Below are 25,237 nucleotides of genomic sequence, written 5' to 3' on the forward strand. Positions count from 1 at the left end.
ACACCGATATATATATATATATATATATATATATATAACTTCTTGAATAGTGAAAAGAGAGGAGAACTCCTCTAGTGCATCATGGGAGATCTAGCAGGATAACTAAGGGGTAGTTGAGGGTCAAAACTCAAACTGGGATGTAGTTCCACTGGAGAGGGGCTTGATAGCTGAAGGATTTGCCTCTTATCCTAATTTTAGAAAATTCAGGAACCATAGGTTTTCTATGAGGCCTTAAGGATATGATGGAAGGATACAAGTAAATATGCTGAAGTTTGAGCTGCTTTTGCTTGTTTAGTTGATCAGGGAGGGCGCTTTCATATAAACATTATGACTACTCACTGAAGTGGCAACAGTAACAGGGCTCTGGCTCTTGTTGCTAGATGCAGGAGAAATAAAAAAGCATAAAGATGTCTGCAAGCCGGATAAGGACCAAATAAGCCAGGCAGCTAATTTGGAGAGTTTTGAAGATTGTGAGACCAGAAGACAGGTTTCCTTTCAGCACTGGTGAGTATCTACTTTTCACAATGGCCTGTCATCAATATAGGATAGTAATGATGCCTTTTCCATCTGGCCTGAGCAGACAGATGAGCTACTTTTGTACAGGCAGTAACAAAATTTATAGATGGTTGGTGCAGAAAATGTGTCACAATATTCACCCCTGCATGTCATGTGTGCATGGTGTGAATTAACAATGGTAGTAAAAGTACAGAAATGTAATGAGACAGATCAATTATAAACTTAGTAACTAGTTAACCATCATGAGAATACTTTACCAAATATGTGTCTTTTGACGATCTAATCTCAGAGCACCTAAATGTAAAAGCATCCAGTTATCTATTTAATTAACCTGTGTATTATCTGATATAAGCCATTAGTCTAAACCTTACATACACATGCATGTAGAGCCATAAAGAGCACCGTGTCATGAATAACACGCCCGAATAAAATCTGAGAGCTGTCAGCAGCTCTTGTCATGTCATGTCAGCTGCATGGAGTTATTTTAGGCTTTAGAAAGAAAAAAGCAAAACAGCCAAAGGCCATTTGTGCAAGGCAGGAATTCTGGGAGAAAAAAATCCAACTAAACCTCCTCCTTTTGGGAAGCAGAATATTTGCTTCAGTGTTTACGTCCAAAACCAATGGCTGATGTCATAGTGGCTTCCTCAGTTGTTTTTTTTATATACAGCCTATGCTGCTGACAGTGTCAGCTGCTACTACTGCTGTCACAATATTTCCACAGCGCATCCAGTGACATGATTTCAACAAAATACTAGCAATATTTTTTGTATATATGAGGTTTCCAGCCTTACTGGCGAAAGCACTTACAGCACACACAGCCATATAGCGCTTTTAACCCTAAACCAGTGGACAGGTCTCTCTTACATACACTCACAACTCTGCTTTTGTCTGCAGCAGCTGTGCTGCTTTCAGTCTGTATAATGCCTTTAACCTCTTCATAGTTTTTGAATGTTATATATTATTCTTTTTTTGTCAAAAAAAAAAAGAACTGTGTTGCCAGTAGACCTCTCCATGTGTCTGATTAGTTAGATGGTGTTACGCCACCCCTTTCATGTGATTGCACTTGCAGCTTGATTGGGAAACCATGGGTTGACTTATTGATAACAACCTTTGTTAACACTTCACCTGATCACTGATGTTAGTTTAATGGAAGTCAGATAACTAAAAACTATCTTGGTCATGGTGAATTTGCTTTGGAGTACAGGCCCTTGATGAAATGCTCCTCTCTTTGCCTGTATAGCCATATAGACAAAGGAAAGAGTAAAACTAAGCTAAAATATGAAAACACTAGAATTATGAAAAGTGTGAATACAACACTGTAACACACAACTCTACCAATAACAGAATAACACGTAAAAATGGGACTTGTGAGTTTGCCCCCCACAGTGCTGGGATGTTCCTCTTCATGCCTGCCTCTTGTATGCATACAAACTATTCACTTTAGCTTCAGTTTAATAAGATTTTTATCTGTCTATCATTATTCTGTTCACCATTTCCCACTTACTTTGTTCTTTCAGTGCAGTTGGAAACACCATGAATGGTAAACTGAATCACTGGATGTGGTCTGGCCACACTTAACATTAAATCCAAACACTGCAACAACAATTTCTTGGTGGGCCTGAAACTCAGACTCACCTGTAGCAAGCACTGCCTTTTATTTGCTAAAGTGGCTGAGTGGTGCTTAATTATTTCCAAGACCCACCATATAGTAAATAATGCGTGGGTGTTTGTTTCTAACTTGGGCGTTGATTTTCAAGCCGGATGAAAGACAGAGCTGAGCTTTTGCTGCTCATTGACTCCTCGTATTAATTTCTCTTCAGTCTGCTCTAAAAGCAACTCTCATATGATCCACCTCTGATTTGCATTGCAAAACAAGTGTCATTGTCAAAGTGCACAACATTAAACGTGTTAATCATACAACCTAGTAATTTCAGATGTTTATCGGAGACGAGAAACAGCATGACACTAGGGCATAATTCAACTACCAACTTTGACACTTGTTTTTTCATAAAAGAAAAAAGATACAATTGAGACGTGTACATTATACTGTCACTTTCCAGTAAAGTAGGGGTTGCACTCAAACACATTACGTTCACAAAACAGAGGTTATAAACTAAGTAGGCAACCAAAACAATTAATGACCCAACAAAAGGGGACCAAATGTAAACAATATCTGGCATGGATAGCACTGTGTAAAGAAAAGAACAGATTTTTCTTAAGGTGCAAAAATGGATTTATGAACTATGCTCATAGTTGTACAGTTGGAGTAACCAAACGAATCTTAAAACCTTATTTGGATTAGTTCTCAATTTTATAATAAATTTGTTCTTTAAGACTAGCTGCACCCAAAAAGCCTCTATATTCTTGGTGGTGTTAATCTAGTCAAATCAGTTTGTGTGTCAACAGGCAACTTCTAATAACCATGTTAACAATATTTGACTGACACTCATGTATTTCTGCTCTTTTATGGTTGGGTTTACAGTTTGTGGCAAAAAAATAAAAAAATAAAATGAAATAAATATAAGTGGATCAGTGGAATACAACAGGACAATATGTCTATCATGGGTGTGTGTGGATGTGTTTGTCTTTATTATTTATTTATTGACATTGTTATGCTAATGCTTTTTTTTAAGTGTGTGCACACAGACGGGAGTGGTACCTTATTGTCATTGTACCCAGTGAAAAAAAATTTAAATCATTCTATTCTATTCGATTGCAGTTTCCTTTAATTTTGTGTTACTATTACTTAAAAAAAAATTCAAATTATAAACTGCCTACTTCATCCTATAACAGACACCTCTCATTGGTCCAATATCCTGGATCTCTGACATTGCATCCTCCAAAATCTTGCCTGTAATTAAAACTAAAATAGAGTGGAAATTGAAAATTGTTTAATCTTTTCTTGAGCAAACTTGAGACACTGCAGTGGAAAGAATAAATGGATGTTTCACTTGTGCTGGCCTAAGCCTGATTAGTTTTCTTCCTTCAAATCCACAATATGAAAACCTGACTCAAGAAAATAAATCATGAGGTAGACAAAACGTGATAGATGGCATGATGCTGTGGCAGGCTTGATTTATATTTTCTATACACACCCTTAACTTTTTACCAACTGACCTTTTTCCAAAATCACATTCAGAAAAGGGGTTTCAATTAAAGATCAACAATAACTAGTACATTGTAACAAAGTATATTTTTTTCATTGGCATAAAAACTGGTACCAACTGTCAGAAACAATGTGCAGAGCTGTAGTAACTACAGAGGGATACAGTTGGTGAGCCAAACTGCTAAAGAGAAAGTGTTAAGAAGAGGTGACGATTAGTGATCATAAGTATGGCTCCATGCTGAGAATTATAGTTTAAATTTTGCTTTCAGAGTGTTGATGTCTAGAGAAGGTCAGAAAGAGCAGGACCAAGGGTGCCCATGGGGGAACTGTGGTACTGCATGAGGAATTCAGGAGCGGCAGAGAAGTATGTGAAGGTGGTGCAGGACATGTTTGAGGACAGCGAGACAGCAGCGGGATGTGCAATCAGTAGGATTGACAAATGGGTTCAAGGTGGGGGTGGGATTATACCAGGGATCAGCTTTGAGACCCTTTGCCTCCTGTTTGCAGTGTTGATGGACAGGCTGACAGATGAGGTCAGGCAAGAGTATCTGAGGACTATGATGTTTGCAGATGACATTCTGATGTGTAATGAGAGTATGGAGAAGGTGGAAGAGTGCCTGGAGGTATGCTCTGGAGAGAAGAGGAATGAAAGTAGAAGAGATACAGAATAAATGTGTGTAAATGAGAGGGAGACAGACAGAAAGGTGAAGCTGCAAGGAATAAAGGTAGTGAAGGTAGATGAGTTTAAATACCTCAGGTTAACATCCAAAGCAATGGACATTACACAAGAAAGTTGAAGAACAGAGTGCAGGCAGAGTGGAGTGGGTAGAGATGAGAGCTAGGGTTGATTTGTGATGGAAGGATAGCAGAAAAAGTGAGAGGGAAGGTTTACAAGATGGTTGTGAGACCTGTTATGAGGTATGATTTGGACTCAGTGTCACTGATAAGACAGGAGGCAAAGTTGAAGATGTCCCTCAAAGGGACAGCTCATGTCAAACAGTTTAGAGACAAAGTTAGAGAGGCAAGTCTGACACAGTGGATATATGCGGGTATAATGGAGAGAGGGCTCTGAGATTGAGCTGCCATGCAAGAGGAAAACAGTGTTTGTTTTAAAATCAAGCCTCTTACTTAAAAGATAAATGTTTAAGAGAAAAACGTTTATAATGAGAGGTGTAAAAACTGTTTTGTCAATTTGAATGAAACAGGACTAAAAATTTAGTTATGGATTTATACATGTTCTGTGGTTCCAGCTGCAGAATGCTGCACATTTGGGATCGAGTCTGCACTAGTCTACACCACCCTATAAAGTATTTGCCTTGTCAGTCAACTGATCGCTTTAAAATGCATTGCCACTAGTGTCAGTGGGAGGATGATGTCAGAGGATGTGAGGAGGTTGGGGATGAACTGCCTATAGAGCCGCCTTTGTCTCAAGAAGTCTATATTTAAACCCGCCATGTTTAATTCATCCTCAACCATCATCTTTTCGCTCGGGCCCTGTATGTGAAGCAAGACAACAAATGAACCGGGGACTTAATGAAGTGAAATGTCACAGCCCTGCGGTGGGGTTGTGCAGGTTATCGATGAGATATGAATGTCATTCCATAATGCATCGGCCTTAGTGACCCATGGGAAAAGCTGCTCAGAGGGTTGTGTGTAAAGTGGATATACACTTGAGTGACACCAGCCACAACTGATCCATAGAAAGTAGTATTAACTCCAAATACATTTGATAAGAAATTCAACGGTGGGGAGGTTAAACTTGAAAGAATCATTTTCACTTCTATTACTTCTGCTCCTTCACTTCTTTGTGATACATGTAGATATTCATCAGTCCCTTTCTGCAATGAGCTTCCATAGACATAGAAATTGCCTGAGGTAGATAATAAATAACTATGAATATGAAATCTTAATTGCGTTGTACCAAAATTTTGTTCCTGTGGTTCACTTTGCTGAATACCACCGCACAGGGACCACTGATTAAACAGGAGAAGTTTCAGACTGTATACACATGAAAAGTCTTATTGCTGACATCCTTGGTTGAATTACACAATGAACTATGAACTGCTGAACCCTACGGAAGCCAAGACGGTCTAAATTGAAATTATTATTTTTTTAAAATTTGAGTATAGTTAATGTGCTTGCTGTGGGGCTGGGGTTTTGGGGAGTCAAGTTATCTTCTCTCTTTTTATAAAACTTTTACTTATTTAGAATATTTGAAAAGAAAAAAGAAGCCTCTGGAACAGAAAAACTGTGCCGGAGAAAGTTATGAGAATTCATTTGAAAGATGAAATATTTTAGTTAAGTATTTAGCATGTGGTTAATGCAAAACCTAACCTACTTCTAACCATTCCTCTAACCCCAACCATAGGTTAACAGTAGGGGTGCAACGATATTCGTATCGATATTGAACCGTTCGATACAGTGCTTTCGGTTCGGTACGCATATGTATCGAACAATACAAAATTTGTAATTTATTTTATCAACTTTCCTTCTGACGATGCTGTCTGTGTTGAGCGCTCAGTGAATCTGCGTTCGACTACTCCGCCTAGGCTGCACTGTCGAGCGCAGATCCACTGAGCGCTCAACACAGACAGCATGTCAGAAGGAAGAGCGCAGGGCAAGCTAGCGAGACAGAAGTTAAGCTCTCCTGTACAACATGGACCTCCCCCACCCTCATTCAGATCTGGCGTTTGGAATTATTTTGGTTTTCATGTGACGTATGACCCTGAAGGTAAGCGAGTCATGGACTAAAGTAAAACAGTATGTTGGATGTGCCATGCAATGCTCAATTACATTGGTGTGAACTAGTGTGTTAGCGCAGTTAGCTCGTTAACGTGGCGATCGGCGGTAGCTCGTTAACGGAGATTTGCCGTGTTGTGGCGTTAAGGTCATTTCAACGAGATTAACCTGAAAGCACTAGTGGGAACACAACAATATGACTGCACATTTACGCCGACATCATCCTAGTGCAAAGACAAAAACAACAAGCATGCTACTAACTTTAGCCGAGTCATTTAGACAGCTGTTAGCACATGATTCTCCTTATGCTGCTGAGAATATAGCCCAGAAGAAGCGGATAGTATAGCTTTTATTTTGGAAAGAGCCATTTCTCTGTAATAAACTCTCTTTTCCAAAGATGAGTGATTCCTCAATCAGATACAGGGCTGCAATATCGCTAGCCCGACGTCCGGGGCTAGCGATTTTTCAGTCGGGCTACCAAAATCTATCTCTGCCCTGCCCGTCGGGCTATTGTAGGAAAAATATATGTCAATGCTTTTGCATTCTTTCAGAAATGTAGCTGGGTAATTATGTCATTGGCATCGGTGAGCCACTGTCAATATGTGACATATTGAAATCGCGTTTGAATTTGCGCTTGTTTTTTTGCTTTCACTTTGCAATCGTGCGAACTGTGTATAGAGAGCGACAGCACTGATCTGTGAGTGATGATAATTTGTGCACCAATTCCTCTGACATCGTCTTATTAATCGTTAGCTTACTATGCAAACATGACAAGTGAAATCTCCCGCAGCTTAAACATGTGAGAGGTTGATCGCGCAGAGAATCGCTGAGCTTATGTGAGTGTGTGTGTAAAAGCATTTCAGTTCTGCTGAGCCAAATAAGACAGGTCAGGGTGAAGAAGTGACAGCCAAAGAAAAGCTTACCACAAAACGGAGAAGTTATGACAAATCAGACTATAAGGCAAAAAGAAAGTGCAGCTTTATGGTTTCATGGACAAAAGAATTTCTGTGGCTGCAATATGATGAGCTAAATAACCAGGGCTGCACATAAGTGGTCCGCAGGTGCGCATTCGCTGTCAAAATAAAAAACACGCACAAGGGTTAGGGTTAAATTTAAAAACTGTACTTTTGAGTTAAAATATATATTTATAATTTTAATAAATGACAAATTAAAAATGCATGAACATTTTTTTGTATCGAAAAAATATCGAACCGTGACACCAAAGTATCGAACCGAACCGTGAATTTTGTGTATCGTTGCACCCAAGTTTTGATAATGTCTCAGATTGGAGGACATGTTTTTCAACTCTTAGAAAAAGGAGGTAAACTCTTGACAACAGTCTTCAAGACAGGATCACGATTGGCTCAAAATAAAGTAGGGGTGGCACAGTGGTGGTTTGTTGGTTAGCACTGCCACCTTACAACAATTAAAGGCCAGCTGTGGCCCTTCTGTGTTGAGCTTATATTCTCCCTATGCCTGCATAGGTGCTCTCTAGGTACTCTAGCTTCCTCCTATAGTCTAATAACATGCATGTTAGGTTAATTGGTGATTCTGATTGTGAATGATTATCTGTCTCTTTGTGTTAGCCCTGCGATAGATTAGAGATCTAAGGGTGTGCTCGTCCCATGACAGCTGGGATAGGCTCCAGCCTCCCTCCTCATAACCCCGAATTGGATAAGTAGAAAAAACACTTTTTCTCATGTATTTTTAGATCTCTTGTTACCTGAACAATTTTTAACCTTTCCAGCCTTTACCATGACACTACCATACATAAATTCCTGATATTATATGTCCAAGTGCTTCTGCTGTTAATGATCACCAGAACTGACAGAAGGAGGCAGCATAAATGTTTTACTGTCACTGCTATGCTACCTATTAATTTGTCGAGGACCATTTTGTTAGAACAAGGTCATGATTTGGGTAGCAAAAGAACCTTATTAGGTTGATATAAACTTTACAAAGCTCTTTTTTCTAAGTTTCCAGTGAGCCAATTTTCATATGTGGACTTATTCTACATGCCATTAGATTAAATTTTGAACAGAACAATAGATCATAATAACAGCTTGGTCGTAATAACAAAGTGGTAATTTTCTGGAGTTTTAGATGTTTGAAGGTGTTTCCCAAAGAAATGCTTTCAAATCAAGGCTGGATATGTAAATGCCAGTTTTCCCCACTACAATGAACCTTCATTAACTCTGGGACTAATTAGGTGAATTCTGGCACTAGCTTAAATTTAAAGGGATTAAAAATGTCAATGTTAAATGTCAAATCCAGTGCAAAATATATGGTGCTGTGTTAAATCAGTTAGAGGAAAAGATTGAGCAGAATGACTTGGAGAAATTTAAGGTTCAGAAAGCATTGTCATATTTACAGACCAGCATTCTTCCCAGGCAGAGCTCATTGAATTCTGACTGAATATGATATACAGTTTATTATTATTTGATCACACTTGTACTTACTAATAATAACCAAGAATGCTAAGGAGTTCGATGATATTGTTTTTGTCATAACAATTTAAAAATGCTGTCAAAAATGCTTTAAAAAAGCTTTTCATGTGTCTGAACTTGTGGACATAAACCAGATGCACTATCAGAATCTAGCATTTTAGGTATTGTCCTTTCTACCACAGGTGACAGCTCAAAAACTGCATTTATCATGGCGCTTCCTCAAGAGTGTGCAACATGGGCAGGAAGAAATAAACGGCAGAGTTACACAAATTCAAGCTGAGTGACTGAAATATACAGCCTGATACACATTCAAGTGTAAACTGTAAAGTCTAAAGAGTTGCTGTCATTGTGATAGTGATCATTTTCTGTTGACTCCTACTTTGACTGTCCTCTGGAATTAAAGGATGAGAGTCAACAACTGATGCTCAAAGTCAGACATGGGTACTGTAGCCTATGAACAGAGCCCATGGAAACAGCTTATATCAACCCTATCCTCTCCCCTTCCCTTCACTACCTTCTATGCAGTTTAGAATCAATTATTATCATTATTACTATTACTACTTTTATTACTTCTAACTGGTCCTTTTCCTTATATCTTTTTTTGTCTGTTGTTAAACAATTTTGCCATATAGTAACGTATTAAGCCCTATATTATTACCAGTGTTAACCTCTATAAATAATATAAACATTGATAGTGTTAAACTACAAATATGTCTGGACAATATAGCTGCAAGCACTGATGTTAGAACCTGTATTATTAAATACCATTTGATCATAACATTAGAATGCTTTTCTTATATCGTACTGTTAATATATTCAGGTGGGTCTTGCAAATATTAAACTTTTTCATTATTTATTGACATGTTATATTGTAAGTCTAATATTCTATACATTACATAACTGCCTTTGAGAACTTCATCTTATAGCAATAGTTATGTCAACATCTTGTGTACTAGATGTTACCACATGTACTACAATATGCTGAACTATACAAGGATGTACTGAATAAAATATCACAGTGTGCCTTCATTTTATTAGCTTCATTTTTAAGCGATTGTTATGGTTACTGAATGGCTCCCTGGAAAGACCATGTTGTGAAATTTGTATCAGCAAAAAATTTTAATGTTTTTGTTTGTGCTCAGTTTGCCTTTGAAATACACAACCAACAAGGAACATTCATGTATATTCATTGCCCATTTTAAATTATACCAGAGGAGAGAATAACATCCTAAACCTTTTTGTCTATTAGTGTAATTTGTAATTTATAAGAGTTGTGGAGTGGACTTAAAATCTTACCAAGGTGCTCAGAAGACACCATGATATTGTTTTAAAATGTACTTTAAAGTTCAGAATGAAAAAACAAAATAGTGTTGCTGATTCATCGAGCTTTCATTATTCTCTACTTAAGCATTTGGATGCAAATTGCGCTTTACTTTAATTTGTGATGCCTGTGCAATTTTAAAACCTATTTTTTTATTTTCTTTTCTTTTGGATGGATTCATAATGAAAACAAAATCAGTCCATACTTTCCTCTAGCCTCAGATAAAATGCTGTGAGGAGCATTCAACAGGTCTAAAATGTTGACCTTAAAGTTCGCAAACCTGGACTCAAAGCGGTTTTACAGGCAGGTAAGAAGGAAATACCTGACATTTTTTCCATTTATCCTCAAACAGACACTTATGATTTTGAAATGTGGGTAATTTTAATAAATAAGAGAGACGAAATAGTTGGAGACAGCCTTTGAAACGTTTCTGCTGCTCTTCTCATTAAGCAAGCTGAGTACTCTCACAGTGAATGGGTTAAGACTGGTGCTTTTAACTCACTGGAGGCCTGCTGTTGAGACCTGCCAGCTCTTCACCTTCCCCAATATATCACTGTCTTCCCTCCACAGCCAGGTGAAAGCCAATCAATACCCTTGCCTCATTAGAACCCAACTGAATGGCCTTTAACAATTTAGAGAGAATTTCCCCTTATTATCGTGGCACAACAATATTCATCAGGGAGCAGAAATTACCAGCACTTTACAAAGCTTTACAAAAATCTTCATCAATACATCAGGACTCATCAGGACTCAGCTGTTCTGAGTAAAATCTGAGAAGAGCCCTAAACTATAAGTTATTATGAATTCATATGAAACTGCTGTTATTGCATTATGTTTTGGGGATTTCTTTATGGTTTATTTTTTTAATCCTGTCTGTGTGGCCTGGACATTACCTGTTAATCAGAGTTAGTGAGGACAGGTCTGCATGATTACGTCCTTAACAATGAGGAGTGGTAGGGTAAAATAGAAGTAGGGTTTCTGAAGCCAAAGGTGTCTCTTAAATATCTAAGGTGAATGTCAGCAGAAGCCATGTGATGCCATCCATCCATCCATCTTCATCCGCTTATCCGAGGTCGGGTCGCGGGGGTAGCAGCCTAAGCAAAGAGGTCCAGACCTCCCTCTCCCCAGCCACCTCCTCCAGCTTGTCCGGGGGAATACCAAGGCGTTCCCAGGCCAGCCGAGAGATATAATCTCTCCAGCGTGTCCTGGGTCTGCCCCGGGGCCTCCTCCCGGTGGGACATGCCTGGAACACCTCGCCCAGGAGGCGCCCAGGGGGCATCCTTGCAGATGCCCGAACCACCTCAGCTGGCTCCTTTCGATGTGGAGCAGCAGCTGCTCTACTCTGAGCCCCTCCCGGATGGCCGAACTTCTCACCCTATCTCTAAGGGAGAGGCCAGCCACCCTTCGGAGGAAGCTCATTTCTGCCGCTTGTATCCGCGATCTCGTTCTTTCGGTCACTACCCACAGCTCGTGGCCATAGGTGAGGGTAGGGACGTAGATCGACCGGTAAATTGAGAGCTTCGCTTTTACACTCAGCTCCCTCTTCACCACGACGGACCGGTGCAGCGTCCGCATTACTGCAGCTGCAGCCCCAATCCGTCTGTCGATCTCCGGCTCCCTTCTCCCATCACTCGCGAACAAGACCCCGAGATACTTGAACTCCTCCACTTGGGGCAGGAACTCATCCCCGACCCGGAGTGGGCACTCCACCCTTTTCCGGCTGAGAACCATGGCCTCAGATTTGGAGGTGCTGATCCTCATTCCCGCTGCTTCACACTCGGCTGCGAACCGTTCCAGTGCGAGCTGGAGGCCCTCACCCGATGAAGCCAACAGAACCACATCATCCGCAAAAATCAGAGATGAGATTCTGAGGCCACCAAAGCGAAAGCCCTCCGCCACTTGGCTGCGCCTAGAAATCCTGTCCATAAAAATTATGAACAGAACCGGAGACAAAGGGCAGCCCTGGCGGAGCCCATCACCCACCGGGAACGAGTCCGACTTATTGCCGGCAATGCGAACCAAGCTCTTGCAACGGTTGTATAGGGATCGAATGGCCCGTAGCAATGGGCCAGACACCCCATACTCCCGCAACACCTCCCACAGGACACCCCGAGGGACACGGTCGAATGCCTTCTCCAAGTCCACAAAACACATGTAGACTGGTTGGGCAAACTCCCATGCACCCTCAAGTATCCTCGAGAGGATAAAGAGCTGGTCCAGTGTTCCGCGACCAGGACGAAAACCGCATTGTTCCTCCTGTGATGCCTTCTTGGTTTATATTTTGTGTTATCTATAACCCTATGCGCACCTGTGCAGGTGGAAGGAGCCGCACAGGTGAGGATGAAAACATATACAGTAAAGTAGTGACTGAAAAGAAGGGAAGTATCAGCTTGCTGGGAGGTTTCAGTTACTTATCAATATTTTCCTTTCATTTGATGGAGTTTAATATAATAAAGCCAACCAGTTTTTCTCCCCTTCCCGAATAACAAAACTTTCTTTTTCTGTTACTAGATAACAGCCCACACTAAAACATGGCAGCACATATTCATCAGTCTCTCCCATTTTTGAGTGATCTCATCACTTTTTGACATTTAGATTTTACAGGGAGTGCAGAATTATTAGGCAAGTTGTATTTTTGAGGAATAATTTTATTATTGAACAACAACCATGTTCTCAATGAACCCAAAAAACTCATTAATATCAAAGCTGAATGTTTTTGGAAGTAGTTTTTAGTTTGTTTTTAGTTTTAGCTATTTTAGGGGGATATCTGTGTGTGCAGGTGACTATTACTGTGCATAATTATTAGGCAACTTAACAAAAAACAAATATATACCCATTTCAATTATTTATTTTTACCAGTGAAACCAATATAACATCTCCACATTCACAAATATACATTTCTGACATTCAAAAACAAAACAAAAACAAATCAGCGACCAATATAGCCACCTTTCTTTGCAAGGACACTCAAAAGCCTGCCATCCATGGATTCTGTCAGTGTTTTGATCTGTTCACCATCAACATTGCGTGCAGCAGCAACCACAGCCTCCCAGACACTGTTCAGAGAGGTGTACTGTTTTCCCTCCTTGTAAATCTCACATTTGATGATGGACCACAGGTTCTCAATGGGGTTCAGATCAGGTGAACAAGGGGCCATGTCATTAGTTTTTCTTCTTTTATACCCTTTCTTGCCAGCCACGCTGTGGAGTACTTGGACGCGTGTGATGGAGCATTGTCCTGCATGAAAATCATGTTTTTCTTGAAGGATGCAGACTTCTTCCTGTACCACTGCTTGAAGAAGGTGTCTTCCAGAAACTGGCAGTAGGACTGGGAGTTGAGCTTGACTCCATCCTCAACCCGAAAAGGCCCCACAAGCTCATCTTTGATGATACCAGCCCAAACCAGTACTCCACCTCCACCTTGCTGGCGTCTGAGTCGGACTGGAGCTCTCTGCCCTTTACCAATCCAGCCACGGGCCCATCCATCTGGCCCATCAAGACTCACTCTCATTTCATCAGTCCATAAAACCTTAGAAAAACCAGTCTTGAGATATTTCTTGGCCCAGTCTTGACGTTTCAGCTTGTGTGTCTTGTTCAGTGGTGGTCGTCTTTCAGCCTTTCTTACCTTGGCCATGTCTCTGAGTATTGCACACCTTGTGCTTTTGGGCACTCCAGTGATGTTGCAGCTCTGAAATATGGCCAAACTGGTGGCAAGTGGCATCTTGGCAGCTGCACGCTTGACTTTTCTCAGTTCATGGGCAGTTATTTTGCGCCTTGGTTTTTCCACACGCTTCTTGCGACCCTGTTGACTATTTTGAATGAAACGCTTGATTGTTCGATGATCACGCTTCAGAAGCTTTGCAATTTTGAGACTGCTGCATCCCTCTGCAAGATATCTCACTATTTTTGACTTTTCTGAGCCTGTCAAGTCCTTCTTTTGACCCATTTTGCCAAAGGAAAGGACGTTGCCTAATAATTATGCACACCTGATATAGGGTGTTGATGTCATTAGACCACACCCCTTCTCATTACAGAGATGCACATCACCTAATATGCTTAATTGGTAGTAGGCTTTCGAGCCTATACAGCTTGGAGTAAGACAACATGCATGAAGAGGATGATGTGGACAAAATACTCATTTGCCTAATAATTCTGCACTCCCTGTATACTCACTTTGGTAGTTCAGCCTTTCATTCCTTGCTGTGATGCCATTTTAGTTAAGTTTACATTAAGTGGGATGTTGTGGGTTGGGTTTTTGGTTTGAGGACAGTTGTTATAAATATAGTTTTCTGATGTTTGAAGGATGAAGAGAAAGGAAGGGATCAAAGATGATCAAAAAACAAAGACAAACAAGAAACAGGAAGTTTGAAGCCTAGTCTTAAAAGTAGAATGGGTGTCTGTCTCTCAAAATCTAAACTGGGAGCTGGATCCACAAGAGAGGACCCCGACAGCTGAAGGCTCTGAGTCCCATTCTACTTTTAGAAAGTTTAGAAATCACAAGTAAACCTGCAGAGAGAACTGCTTTGTTGTGATAATAGGTTGTCACGAACTGGCTCAAAGTAGGTGAGAAGGAGAGAGTTCACACAAGACATTTACTTAAATATAAAAAAAATCGTGTATTTTAAATTATTTTAAATTCAGTCCTGGATTTAGCAGGGAGCCGATGAAGGAACAGTAATATGGGAGAAATAAGAAAACAACTGAAGTGTTTTCAAGGAGCCTTTAGAAGAGCCCGATAATAATAAATTGCAATAGTTGCAAAAGTAACAAATGCATTTACACTGATTTTTCAGCATCACTCTGATATGCTGAGTGCCTCTCTGCATATGGAAAATGTGTGAAAAATTGTTCTCAATCAATGTCCAACTGACTCCTGCAAATCATACTTTAACTCATAAATAGCACTTTTTTTTTTATCTGATTTACACTTTGCTATACTATTTGATGTAAAAATACATGCTTTCAATGCCAGTGAAAGGTGAGTGAGCGTTCCCTCCCAATGTTAAGTTTTGTGTCATGGACAGACACTGATGATTTTATTTTCTGTTAGTGGGAAATCAATCCATGGGATTTTTTTTCAGCTGTAATACACCTCCTTCCTCTCTGTGTCTCGGGCTGATGGACAAGCAAAGCTCTTTCCACAAAGTGTGACAGCGATATTGTTTCTCCACTTTATTGCTTCTGTGTTTTATGCTCTCTGCCTCCCTTTTTTCCCTCCACCCTAAACATCATATGCTAATACATGACAACGTCTTAACAGACCTGGGCCACAAAGTGTGTTTTACTATTTTTGGTGACAGCTGTGGAGGGGCGGAATATGTAAAAAACGGAGCATCCTTAATTCAGCCTACACAAAAGAAAATGTTTTTTTTTGTTAGAAGTTTGTCTCAGCAGTGAATCACCAACGCCTGATGCACTAATGGCCATGGTCTGACTTCAGCACTGTCTCTGTTGAAAATCGCACACAGCGAGGAAGAGCAAAGGGAGAACAGTGGAGAATTCAATCTCTCCCTTTTAATCAGTGTCTCTCGCTGCTCAGAGCAGTGATAATGGGCATGTCAGGAGCGGCAAAAATAGGATGGGCTTACAGGAGCTTAATGGAAGATGGAGAAGAGTGTGAGATACATGAGACTCTGTGTTAGTGCTGGGTGGCACTGGGGTTCACATAAACGTGGAGACATTTCAAATCACAATTTCTTATCTGCGGAAAAAATGAACAGAAAGATTTAAAATGTCCATGCACCTGAGCTGTCTGGAACCTGAAGAGCTGCCGCACGTTAGCATGCAGCCATTAACAACCTTCCCACTGTGAAACGTGTGCTATATGCACTGGCATATACGAGGAGACAAATGCACACAACCATGCACCATTCACTGACGCTTTAGCAGCAGTTAACAGCACAGCCTGGGGAGTCTCTAATGTTAATTAATGGGAGGTACCAGAGCATGCAGTTCCTAATTAACCCCTGAAAATGATCCTGCAAAAGCAAGCAAGTGGAAAACTGGGCTAAAAAGAATGCATTTCACTATTTCCAAGACCCTGTTTCCCTGCTTATGATGCATATGTTGCAAGCCTCTTTGCAGGTTATGGCAGCTGAAAAACTGATCCTTTTCTTCCTTTTCCTCCAAGTTGAGTGGCAGGGGAATAGAAATTAATTGGCGTAATTATGTGGCTAATCATAAAAATGAAAGAAAATCAAGGTGGGTTGCTGGCTCAATGCTAAAAGACTTACTGAACTAAACAGTGGAGTGATTAGACATCCAGCAATGAAGTCTGCCGGCACACAAAGATCAGTTTCAAAGCAGAGCGTGATCTGGTACTGACATGTGATATCTGGATGGTTTACACCTTTTAAGATATTATATTCTATCTTAAGAGCACACAGCCATGAAATCCACCTAGAGGCATAAAACGTTAAATGTACCATTGAAACCACACCCCACAAAACTGCAGCTTGGGTCACAGCCCAGTCATCAGCAATCAAGCCAACAACTTTGCAATGCATGCCAGATTCTTGATTTAGAATTAAAAGGTGCAGAATTAAAAAAATAATAATAATTCTCCAAATAGTGCCCCACAGCATAAGTAATGAAATGTGTCAACCGAGAGAGGACGAGGGAGACACACTGGTGCCAAAGATCATCTTCACGTTAAGTTCTGTATTTCTGCAAAATCCTAGTGCACCAGCCTCAACACTTAAGTTCAAGAGCAACAAAAGGAAGTATTTACTCAGTGCCCTCTGTGCTGTAGCTGACATAAGCCTCCTTAAATATGCTATTCAGATGTGTTTATTAATTTGTACTTGATCTGACTTCAAATGACCTCAGGTTTAGGTTTAAGTTTTTTAAATTATATCTATGCTGCTATGATGGGTGTGTAAATATTGAAGGACACGTCTCAACGAGGAAACAGGTTCCTATTATCAACCATAACATAAATCCCACCACAACTATGAGTTTATCCTGGGTAGGTTAACAGAGGTGCCCTGGACAGATGACCAATAATTGGATTTAAATTTAAGTTAAAATTTGATTTAATTGTCTTTTAAAGCGTGGTTCCCAGCTACAGGTGTCTCTAGGGGTTTTATATTCTAAGGTTAACCATCTCACAATATCAGAGCGAGGACCCCAATGATGTACTGAAAAGACCTCCAGCAGAACTAAGCTCAGTGAGCAGTTGCCATCTGCCGTGACCAGTTGGCAGGTGGAGGTTTCCCAACAGCCTGAGCCTAAAGCAGCATAAGTAAGGGATGGTTCGGGGGTCAATCGATCGAGCTCTACTATAAGCTTTCTCTAAAGGAAAGTTGACTTGGCTAACGCATATAGTTTAGGATGTTTGTGGACTGTGAAAGAAAACTAACAGAAAGGTAGAAAAGTCTTTTTGAGTGGAGAGAGGCTTTAAAATGTAACAGCCTGTCACAGCCACAGAGGTAGCACGCTGAGACCAAAAGAACTGTGGTTGGTCAGCTCTGCCTGTGTTTTGCTGCCAGTATAGAGGATTGAGACTGACAGCAAAATAAGTCAAACTGAAGCTCGGTATTCCTCTCACATCCAAAAACTGCATCTTTTTTTTTCCACTGTAGACCTTCTACTCCCAATGACTCACATCAAAGTCATTGAAGGTTCATTAATATGATCACTGCCAAAACTACTTTGTATGAAGTAGATGAGAAGGCGTTATGAATTGTAAATCAAAAATTACAACTACGTCTACAGCAACAGGATTGCTGTACGCCCCATGTGTCAGCTCATTAGTAGAAGTTGTTGGGGCTGAATGCAAAAAGTCTGACAGGAAGCAGAGATACCTTTGTGTGTGTGATTTGTGTCAAGAAACGCAGCTTTATCTTCTCTCAGTATTCTTCCCCAACACTGCATTGTTTTTAAAAGGCTTTTAAATTGCTTCTATACAACAATAGTTGTCAACTTTTTTCTGGCATGCCCTACTTCAGAAGCCAAAAAAATTCACTCCCATCATTTTTATCTTTCATTTTTGTCATTAACAATAAAAAAAGCAGAATTTTAAATGAAATAAAGATGAGTGCAACAGTGTCAGCCATCCTTTGTTTGCTTTTCCCCCACAAAAGTGATATTTTTTACCTAGTTTAATTGCATAACACGACAGTTTGAGAACCACTGATTCTAAAGAATGGTTAAGCTTTTAATACTGTGAGCATTTGGAGCATTTTGGTTTAAGGATAAGGGAGCATGAAGCTCTTCATCCCAGAAGCTTCAAAGATTCACAGTGAGATGGTGACTAGAGTCCATGGATGCAGATGATGACTTCAAGTGACCAAGGGCGAAACAATTACAGATGCTGTAATGTGGACAGAGTACAAAATAACCTTTCTCACCTTCATGGTGAGCGAATGAAGTGACTAACAATCAGAGCAGAAGCAGTTGACATATGACTTGTTACTAAACATATTAGGGGTTTGCCTAAGTAACCAGAGAATGGAGTATATGACCAGCACTCAACTTAAAAGCAATGCAAAATGATTGAATCGCTTCTTGTATGCATGCACCAACAATTTCCCTGGGACAGGGTTTCCTGAAGATATTTACTGTCACAGGGGTTACAGAATTGATGTTAGACTCATATAAATGTTAAATATATTCTCATGATGATGTCGAGTATGAGCCGCGATCTTGTACGAATAAAGCTAAAGACATGCTGAATAAAAACTGGGACTTTCCATTAGTTGAACCCAGCATCAATAATAAGGCCAGAGCAGGAAATCATTTATTCATCATCAAGGATGCACACTCAACCTAAGATGTCAGGTGATGCTCCTTCAGCACACGTCACCTGTTTTTATTGCATTTGCAACTCCAAGTGTTATTGTCTATTTAGTGTAGCTACCAGCATTTCACATATTAATAACATACAGTCGCAGATAAAAGTAAAACAATAAAAACATACTGCTGCGAGGCTTCTCCTGGAAAGGCAACAGCTTAGCTTGATAATAACACAGGTATACACAGTTTTACTGTTACTATTAACTTCTAGTATGCACTATATTTGCAACTGAGACGGTATGATCCCACATAATACACAAATAAAAATCTTTCACACTGATGCACTTCAGCACCCAGTTTCATTTTCACATAATAACAAATTTCTTGGAGCCATCCAGTAAAATCCTGCACCCAAACAGTCCAGAGGGGATTTATTAATCTGTCAGCCACAAGCCTGCCTGTAAGGTAATAAAAAAAAAAAATGCGAATTTGACTGCAGTGAATGAACAGAGCTGACAGGTGATGCAGCTCACTAGTAAACAGGTGAAGTCAAGTGGTAATTTGTTTTGAGGTGAACAGTATTGGCAGTTAATGGCTCAATAATGGATTTACAGGGATTACCACAGAGCTGGACATTTACTGAGGTGAACATCGGATTTCGTGGGCGGGCTGGGTGGTAAATGCACAGCTGCATACTGCAAGCACAGTGTGCAAATTTTCAAATTTAAAAAGATGCTGATAGACTTAGATGTATAAAGTGCAATCTATATGTCTAAGTAGCGGGACAAACAAAGAGAGTATATATAATTATATCAAAGGCACATTTCTAATTCGGAGGATTTTCTGACACTCATTTAAAAATCCAAATCCCTCAAAATAAATGCTGATTTGTTTTGGGGGGTTTTTCCACCTGAACTTTGTGTGAGTAAACTAATTTGGTTGAACACATTGTTCAGCAATTGTTTCCTCAAGCTCTGGCTTCTCTTTTCCTCATGATGCCAAGTGAAATGTTTTCCTACTGAGTATTGTGGGGGACTTTCTGCACTAGTAATGTTTTTGTTTGTGACTCATCCTCAAGGAAGGTACATGTTGCTCAATCAGTCTGCTTTCAGAGTTCATGAATATGACTATGGGAGTGTTTTTTGCAGTATTACATAAACAGTGTTTTGCAAATGTTTACTCTCTTCTACTAAGAGTAATGAACCGAGTCATTGTGTATATGGAAATCTGCTGATGCTAGTAGAAATAAATTCATATATTTAGGTGTGACACACAAACATATTGATAGTGAAGACCTTAATGTTAGCTAAAAAGGATGTGCCATTTCTAACGCCAGTTCATATCAGGAAAAGAAAAACTGGTTCTGAGTCCTACTGAGTCTTATACATCATTCCTGGTGAAGAACTACCTTCAGAAGACCATTGTGTATTTAACTTGTTCTTCAGTCAGTAGTTTACTTGTTTCTGAACCTCATGATTTTCTTATACTACCTAAAAATGAGTTGAATTGCCATTATCAGTAGGGGTATTTTTCCACTGTATATCTTGTTCATATTATATGTTGCTTCATATACAAATACAATGCAGTCAAAAATGTGTTGTTTCATTTCACACTCTTATTATGCTGAAATATTTTGGGTTTCGCGAGCTTATATAAGCCAACTGGTGTGTTATTTTGTCCAAGCTGGGCCAGTGCAAACACAATATGATACCCTCCTCTCAGCAGATTGTCAGTGACAGTCTGACGGCGCCCAGCCTGCAAGTGGAGTTTGCGACAATACTGATGGAAAATGACGCTCACTGAATCACATGTGGCATCAGCTGAATGTGACTTTCTCAGTAACATGCCTCAGTGTGAAAAAAATATATACATCCACTATTCACACATATGCAAGTCTTCACAAGCAACAGCTGGAGAGGAGTATCAGTGTCATTTTTTCCATATCTGCCCAGTGTTAACCAGCTGTTTCCCTGTAATCCTCAGACAGGTCCTCATCAATAACAACCCTCGACACATCAGAATGACAATGAATTTCAGAGAAGAGCTGCAGAAATGTCAGACCACACAGAAGACAAATGGCATTCTGCAAATGTGTTACTTTAATGTACCCCGACCAGCCACAACATCCCAGTCGTCTGCCTAATGTTGTGTAGGTTCCCCTTGTCCCGCCAAAATAGCTCTGAACCATCGGTGCATGCACACAGGACCTCCAGGGGTGTTCTGATGAATCTGGCAGTGGATCATTTGAATCCTAGCGGTTGCAGGATTGGGCAGCCATGGCTTGTTCTCGTTTAATCGGATTGGGGAGTGTGGTGGCTGATTAAATTCCTCTGGTTCTCGCTTAAGTTCCTTGAGTTTCTCCTGAACAGATTCTGCATTGTAGAGAACATATCTGGCTAGGGGAGGACACTGGCTTGGACTTATGGACTTTCCTAAAGAACATGCTATTTTAACAAAATCAACAATTTTACTCAGTTCACCTGTTATGAGTTTAATTGTTCTGGCTGATCGGCTAAATCAGCCACAGCATCAATGTGAAATGATATTAAAAGATCCACCAGCTTAATAACTGGATTGTTTATAAGCAATCTATAAGTAGTATTATCAATGATTGATTTACAGATGTTTCAAAGTCTTCAAAGATCATCATCATCACCAATGTGAGGCAATTGAGGCGATAATATCCTGAGAAAACCTTGCTTCACTGCCAGAGAGGTGGAGGTGTACCTGATGAATCACAGCGCTCTTAGCAGCAAATTTAATCTGTAATGATGCACTCCATTTCACATATCATCAAGTTGTAATGTCGGACTGTAGCAACCCATCCATCCGTAACCTCATGTCACCACTTGTTAGCTGAAGTATGAATTAAGGGGCCCGTACACTCACATATTTAACTCGTATTGCCAATTTCACAGTCGTTGTTTTGCTTATTTGGTTCGGACCAACAGAAAAGGCTAACACATACTTTATACATTACTCACTCAAACTTCTTACAAACAACCTAAGCAACACGGACCTCATATATTTTGAAGCAGGCATTTTGCCTCCATTTCTTTTACCTTAATGTTTCACTGGCTCCAAAAAACAAATGTGCTCTTCATGATCATGCTGGGCTGACATTTTACCAAATATTGACCACTTTTTCTGACATTGTGTAATGACCATGGAAGCTAGAGCTGGGAAAATGAACCTTTCTTCTGCAACAGTTGGTCTATTTGCATAGTGCCACTGATTAAATGAGTTCTCTTCCTGTGGAGCTCTGAAACCAGCTGGTCATGCCGACGGATCCAGACATGTTAACATATGTGTCAATTATGTTTTATGTGCCTTGACACAAGAAGTGTAAGCATAAATAAGCATTTTATTAACAAAAAATTATTTTTGGTAACACATAGTCACATTGGAGCTTCATTGGATCAGTAGCATGCTTCATTTTTGTGTAATACTAAATAGTGAATCATTCAAATGCAAGTTTTATTGTGTGGCTGAGTGAAAAAAATGTTTCATGTTCTGATTCCAGCCCAATAAAATAAAACATCTGGTTCACTGACATATATAAAGGATGTTTAAAAATATATATTTCATATTTGCTTAATCTTACTAGTTAATAGCACATCAGAGATCTTATTTTCTTTCTCCACAGAATCCTCAGATTGTAAGCTAGTTCAGATATCATACCAAACACACTGGATGTCTTTGGAATTACACCATATGATGTGTTCAAAAGGAGTGAATCTGTGTCTATGACATGGAAAGAATAAGGGATGTGATGTAGCGGGCGCTGTGAGCCAAATGGAAACTGTGGTCAGATTTGTAAAAAACAAAGTTATCCATACTGGCAACTTCAATGCACAGCAATCACCATAACAAACCTGCTACTAATGTGTGCCAGTGGTGGCAGTTCATATTAAACATGTTAAGATTTTTAAATAATGACAGTAAGGCCTCTCAATTAAACTTTTATGCTTTCGGACATATTTTATTTTCTTCAGTTTGTAGGATGTCATTGGATGAAACATTCCTAATGTGGTCACCTCAGGCACAGAAGGCCTACCCACCTACTGTGGAAATATTCGATTTGGGAGGGGCAGCCAATCAGGAAAAAGTTGAAGAGGCTCAAACAGCCTGTTTCAGAACTCAAGAATGGATGAACTAAATTTCGACCTTTGAAACTGAAGCAATAATAATAATAATAATAATAATAATAATAATAATAATAATAATAATAATAATAATAATAATGCTAATAAAGTCCAAGAATGAAAATATGGAGTTGGAAATGATCATAACAGGCTCTCTGTGATAAAGAAATGAAGTTTGAAGACTAAAAACACAGAAATAATGTCAAATGTTTCTTTGTTGCCCAGGATTTTACAAAGCAAACAGTGAAAATTGCAGTGCACCAGTGAACTACATGAAAAGGAGCCTGAATAGAAACACACAGCATCATAAACACCATTTATTTTTATTTTTTTTACATTTCTTGTGTTATTTGCTGAATACTAGATTCTAATGGTAATGTAGATGCAATCCAAAACATTACTCATAATGCTCATTTAGTAATGAAGTACATTAAAAATGATCTTTAAAAGCATGTTGTCTGTAATCGGTAGTAAAAAATGGTTTAAAAGTAACTGTCCAAACACTGGATGCACCTATTTATCTCTAATACAGACAGAGACTGAAGACTTTTCAGGCAAACCCACTAAAGCTTTTGGGTTAGGGAGAAAAAAAAATCTCATTTTTGCTCCAAATCCTAGTGATCAATCTTTCCTCTCACCCGTCTGTCTGTTATCTTCTCCCATTTGTCTGGGGTCTATTTTGCCCCATCCATCCACAAACCACCCTATAAAGCTGACTTTTTTGACTGCCTCATCTCACAACACTGGTGCTTTCTCTGTCTAGCCCGAGGTCAGCTCAGGGAATGAGATGGCGTTGCAAAGATAGTGGAAAAATGTCACCCAGGAATGAAATATTGATGGACAGAAAGGCCTTGCCTCTTTCCCTTGCCCTCAGGCGCAGACTGAGTCAATGGGCAGCGAAGAGGAAAGCCAAAACAAACACACTAATCCGCAGGAAGGAAAGGAGACTGGCGGAGAGCAATGCGGGAACGCCGCAATCCTGTCCATCCTTTCCCTCGGAGGTATCGTTATCTTCTCCCTCCCTCTAAGCAAACCATAATCAGATTCACTTGCACTTCAGTTGATGTGGTTTATTTCCAGCCAAGGGCTTCCAGGCTTAACATATGATCCCCTTCTGGCAAATAACAAATCAATACAATGTAAATAAGGAGAGGGAAAATAAATCCCTACATCTAAATTTGCATAACGAGATGCAAGGTAAGGCTGAGGTGAAACATGTCAGCCTTGTTTAGAAGTGAACTGTCTGCCGGCTGTTAAAGGGAGCCTCAATTACAAAGCAGGAGAGACGACAGAGAGATGTCATCCCTATGCTGCTAAACAAAAGCACTGCTGTTGTTTCTTCATACAGAGTACACTTAGAACTCAACCAGATGTCATTAATGTCAAGTAGGAGTGTGTTTTGTATAAATATATGTACAGCAGCATGAAGCAGTAGACTGCACCGGGCCTGAGTCATTATATAGTTCAACTAATGACTCGCTTATGCTGTTTTTGTCATTTCATGGAACAGGCAGGCAGTAACGCTTTGTAGCAGCTTTATCTGTGCTTTTTAAAAAAGCTGCTTCGTCTGTCTCGTTAGAATTACAAACGAGGCTGGTAAACAGTGCCTTTTATCCGTTGCGGAACTTCCCTGCATCCGTAGCTAAAAACTTCTGAACAGTCAAAACAGGTACAGTCAATATGGATTACTCACCATTGATCCACTGGGCCTCCGGGTCATGGACTTTGAACTCGGGTTTGAACAAATCCTCCACAGTCATTTTAGTGTCACTTCCAGCTTGGTTGTCAGCTGAAAAACAAAAAAGCATAAATTTAATTTGTTTGTTTCTGGTAAAAATAAAAATAAATGCACATGTTACAAATTCTATCCGCTTATTAAACACAAATCATCCTTCATGCATCCAATTTCAAATCAAACTCCAGCATTAGTTGCTTCACCATCAGCATCCATGTGAAAAAGAAAATACACTCTCTTGTAGTTTGACGGTTTAACATATTGGGATGTGAAAAAACAAAAATCATCCAGTTTTTTGCAGATCTTTCATTACAACATGACAAACACCCCACAATTCAGTAGCTTATAGGACCACCTTTAGCAATAATAATGTGGCATCATTGTTCAGGAACTAAAATGCTGCTTCAGTTAATTGCGGTTTTGTGGGATTTGTTAATTCACCGCTATCTTAAGGTACCACCACTGTGTGGTCCACGGGTAGCATACTGTTGTA

General features: G+C 39.8%; 1 protein-coding gene across 3 annotated transcripts in view; it reads right to left on the minus strand.

Annotated features, from left to right (window-relative positions):
• The window catches only part of LOC102301290 (inactive dipeptidyl peptidase 10), a 253,736-nt gene that overhangs the window by 86,052 nt on the left and 142,447 nt on the right, over window positions 1-25,237 (minus strand). For all 3 annotated transcript variants that reach the window (XM_005919373.3, XM_014332724.2, XM_005919374.3), the window contains one exon: window positions 24,703-24,798. In XM_005919373.3, coding sequence (XP_005919435.1) covers window positions 24,703-24,798 — 96 coding nt within the window. The remainder of the gene's footprint in view (window positions 1-24,702; window positions 24,799-25,237) is intronic.

Source organism: Haplochromis burtoni, unplaced genomic scaffold (genome assembly GCF_018398535.1).
Source record: "Haplochromis burtoni strain Fernald_Lab_line unplaced genomic scaffold, NCSU_Asbu1 Contig_20, whole genome shotgun sequence".
NCBI classification, from domain to species: Eukaryota; Metazoa; Chordata; class Actinopteri; order Cichliformes; family Cichlidae; genus Haplochromis; species Haplochromis burtoni.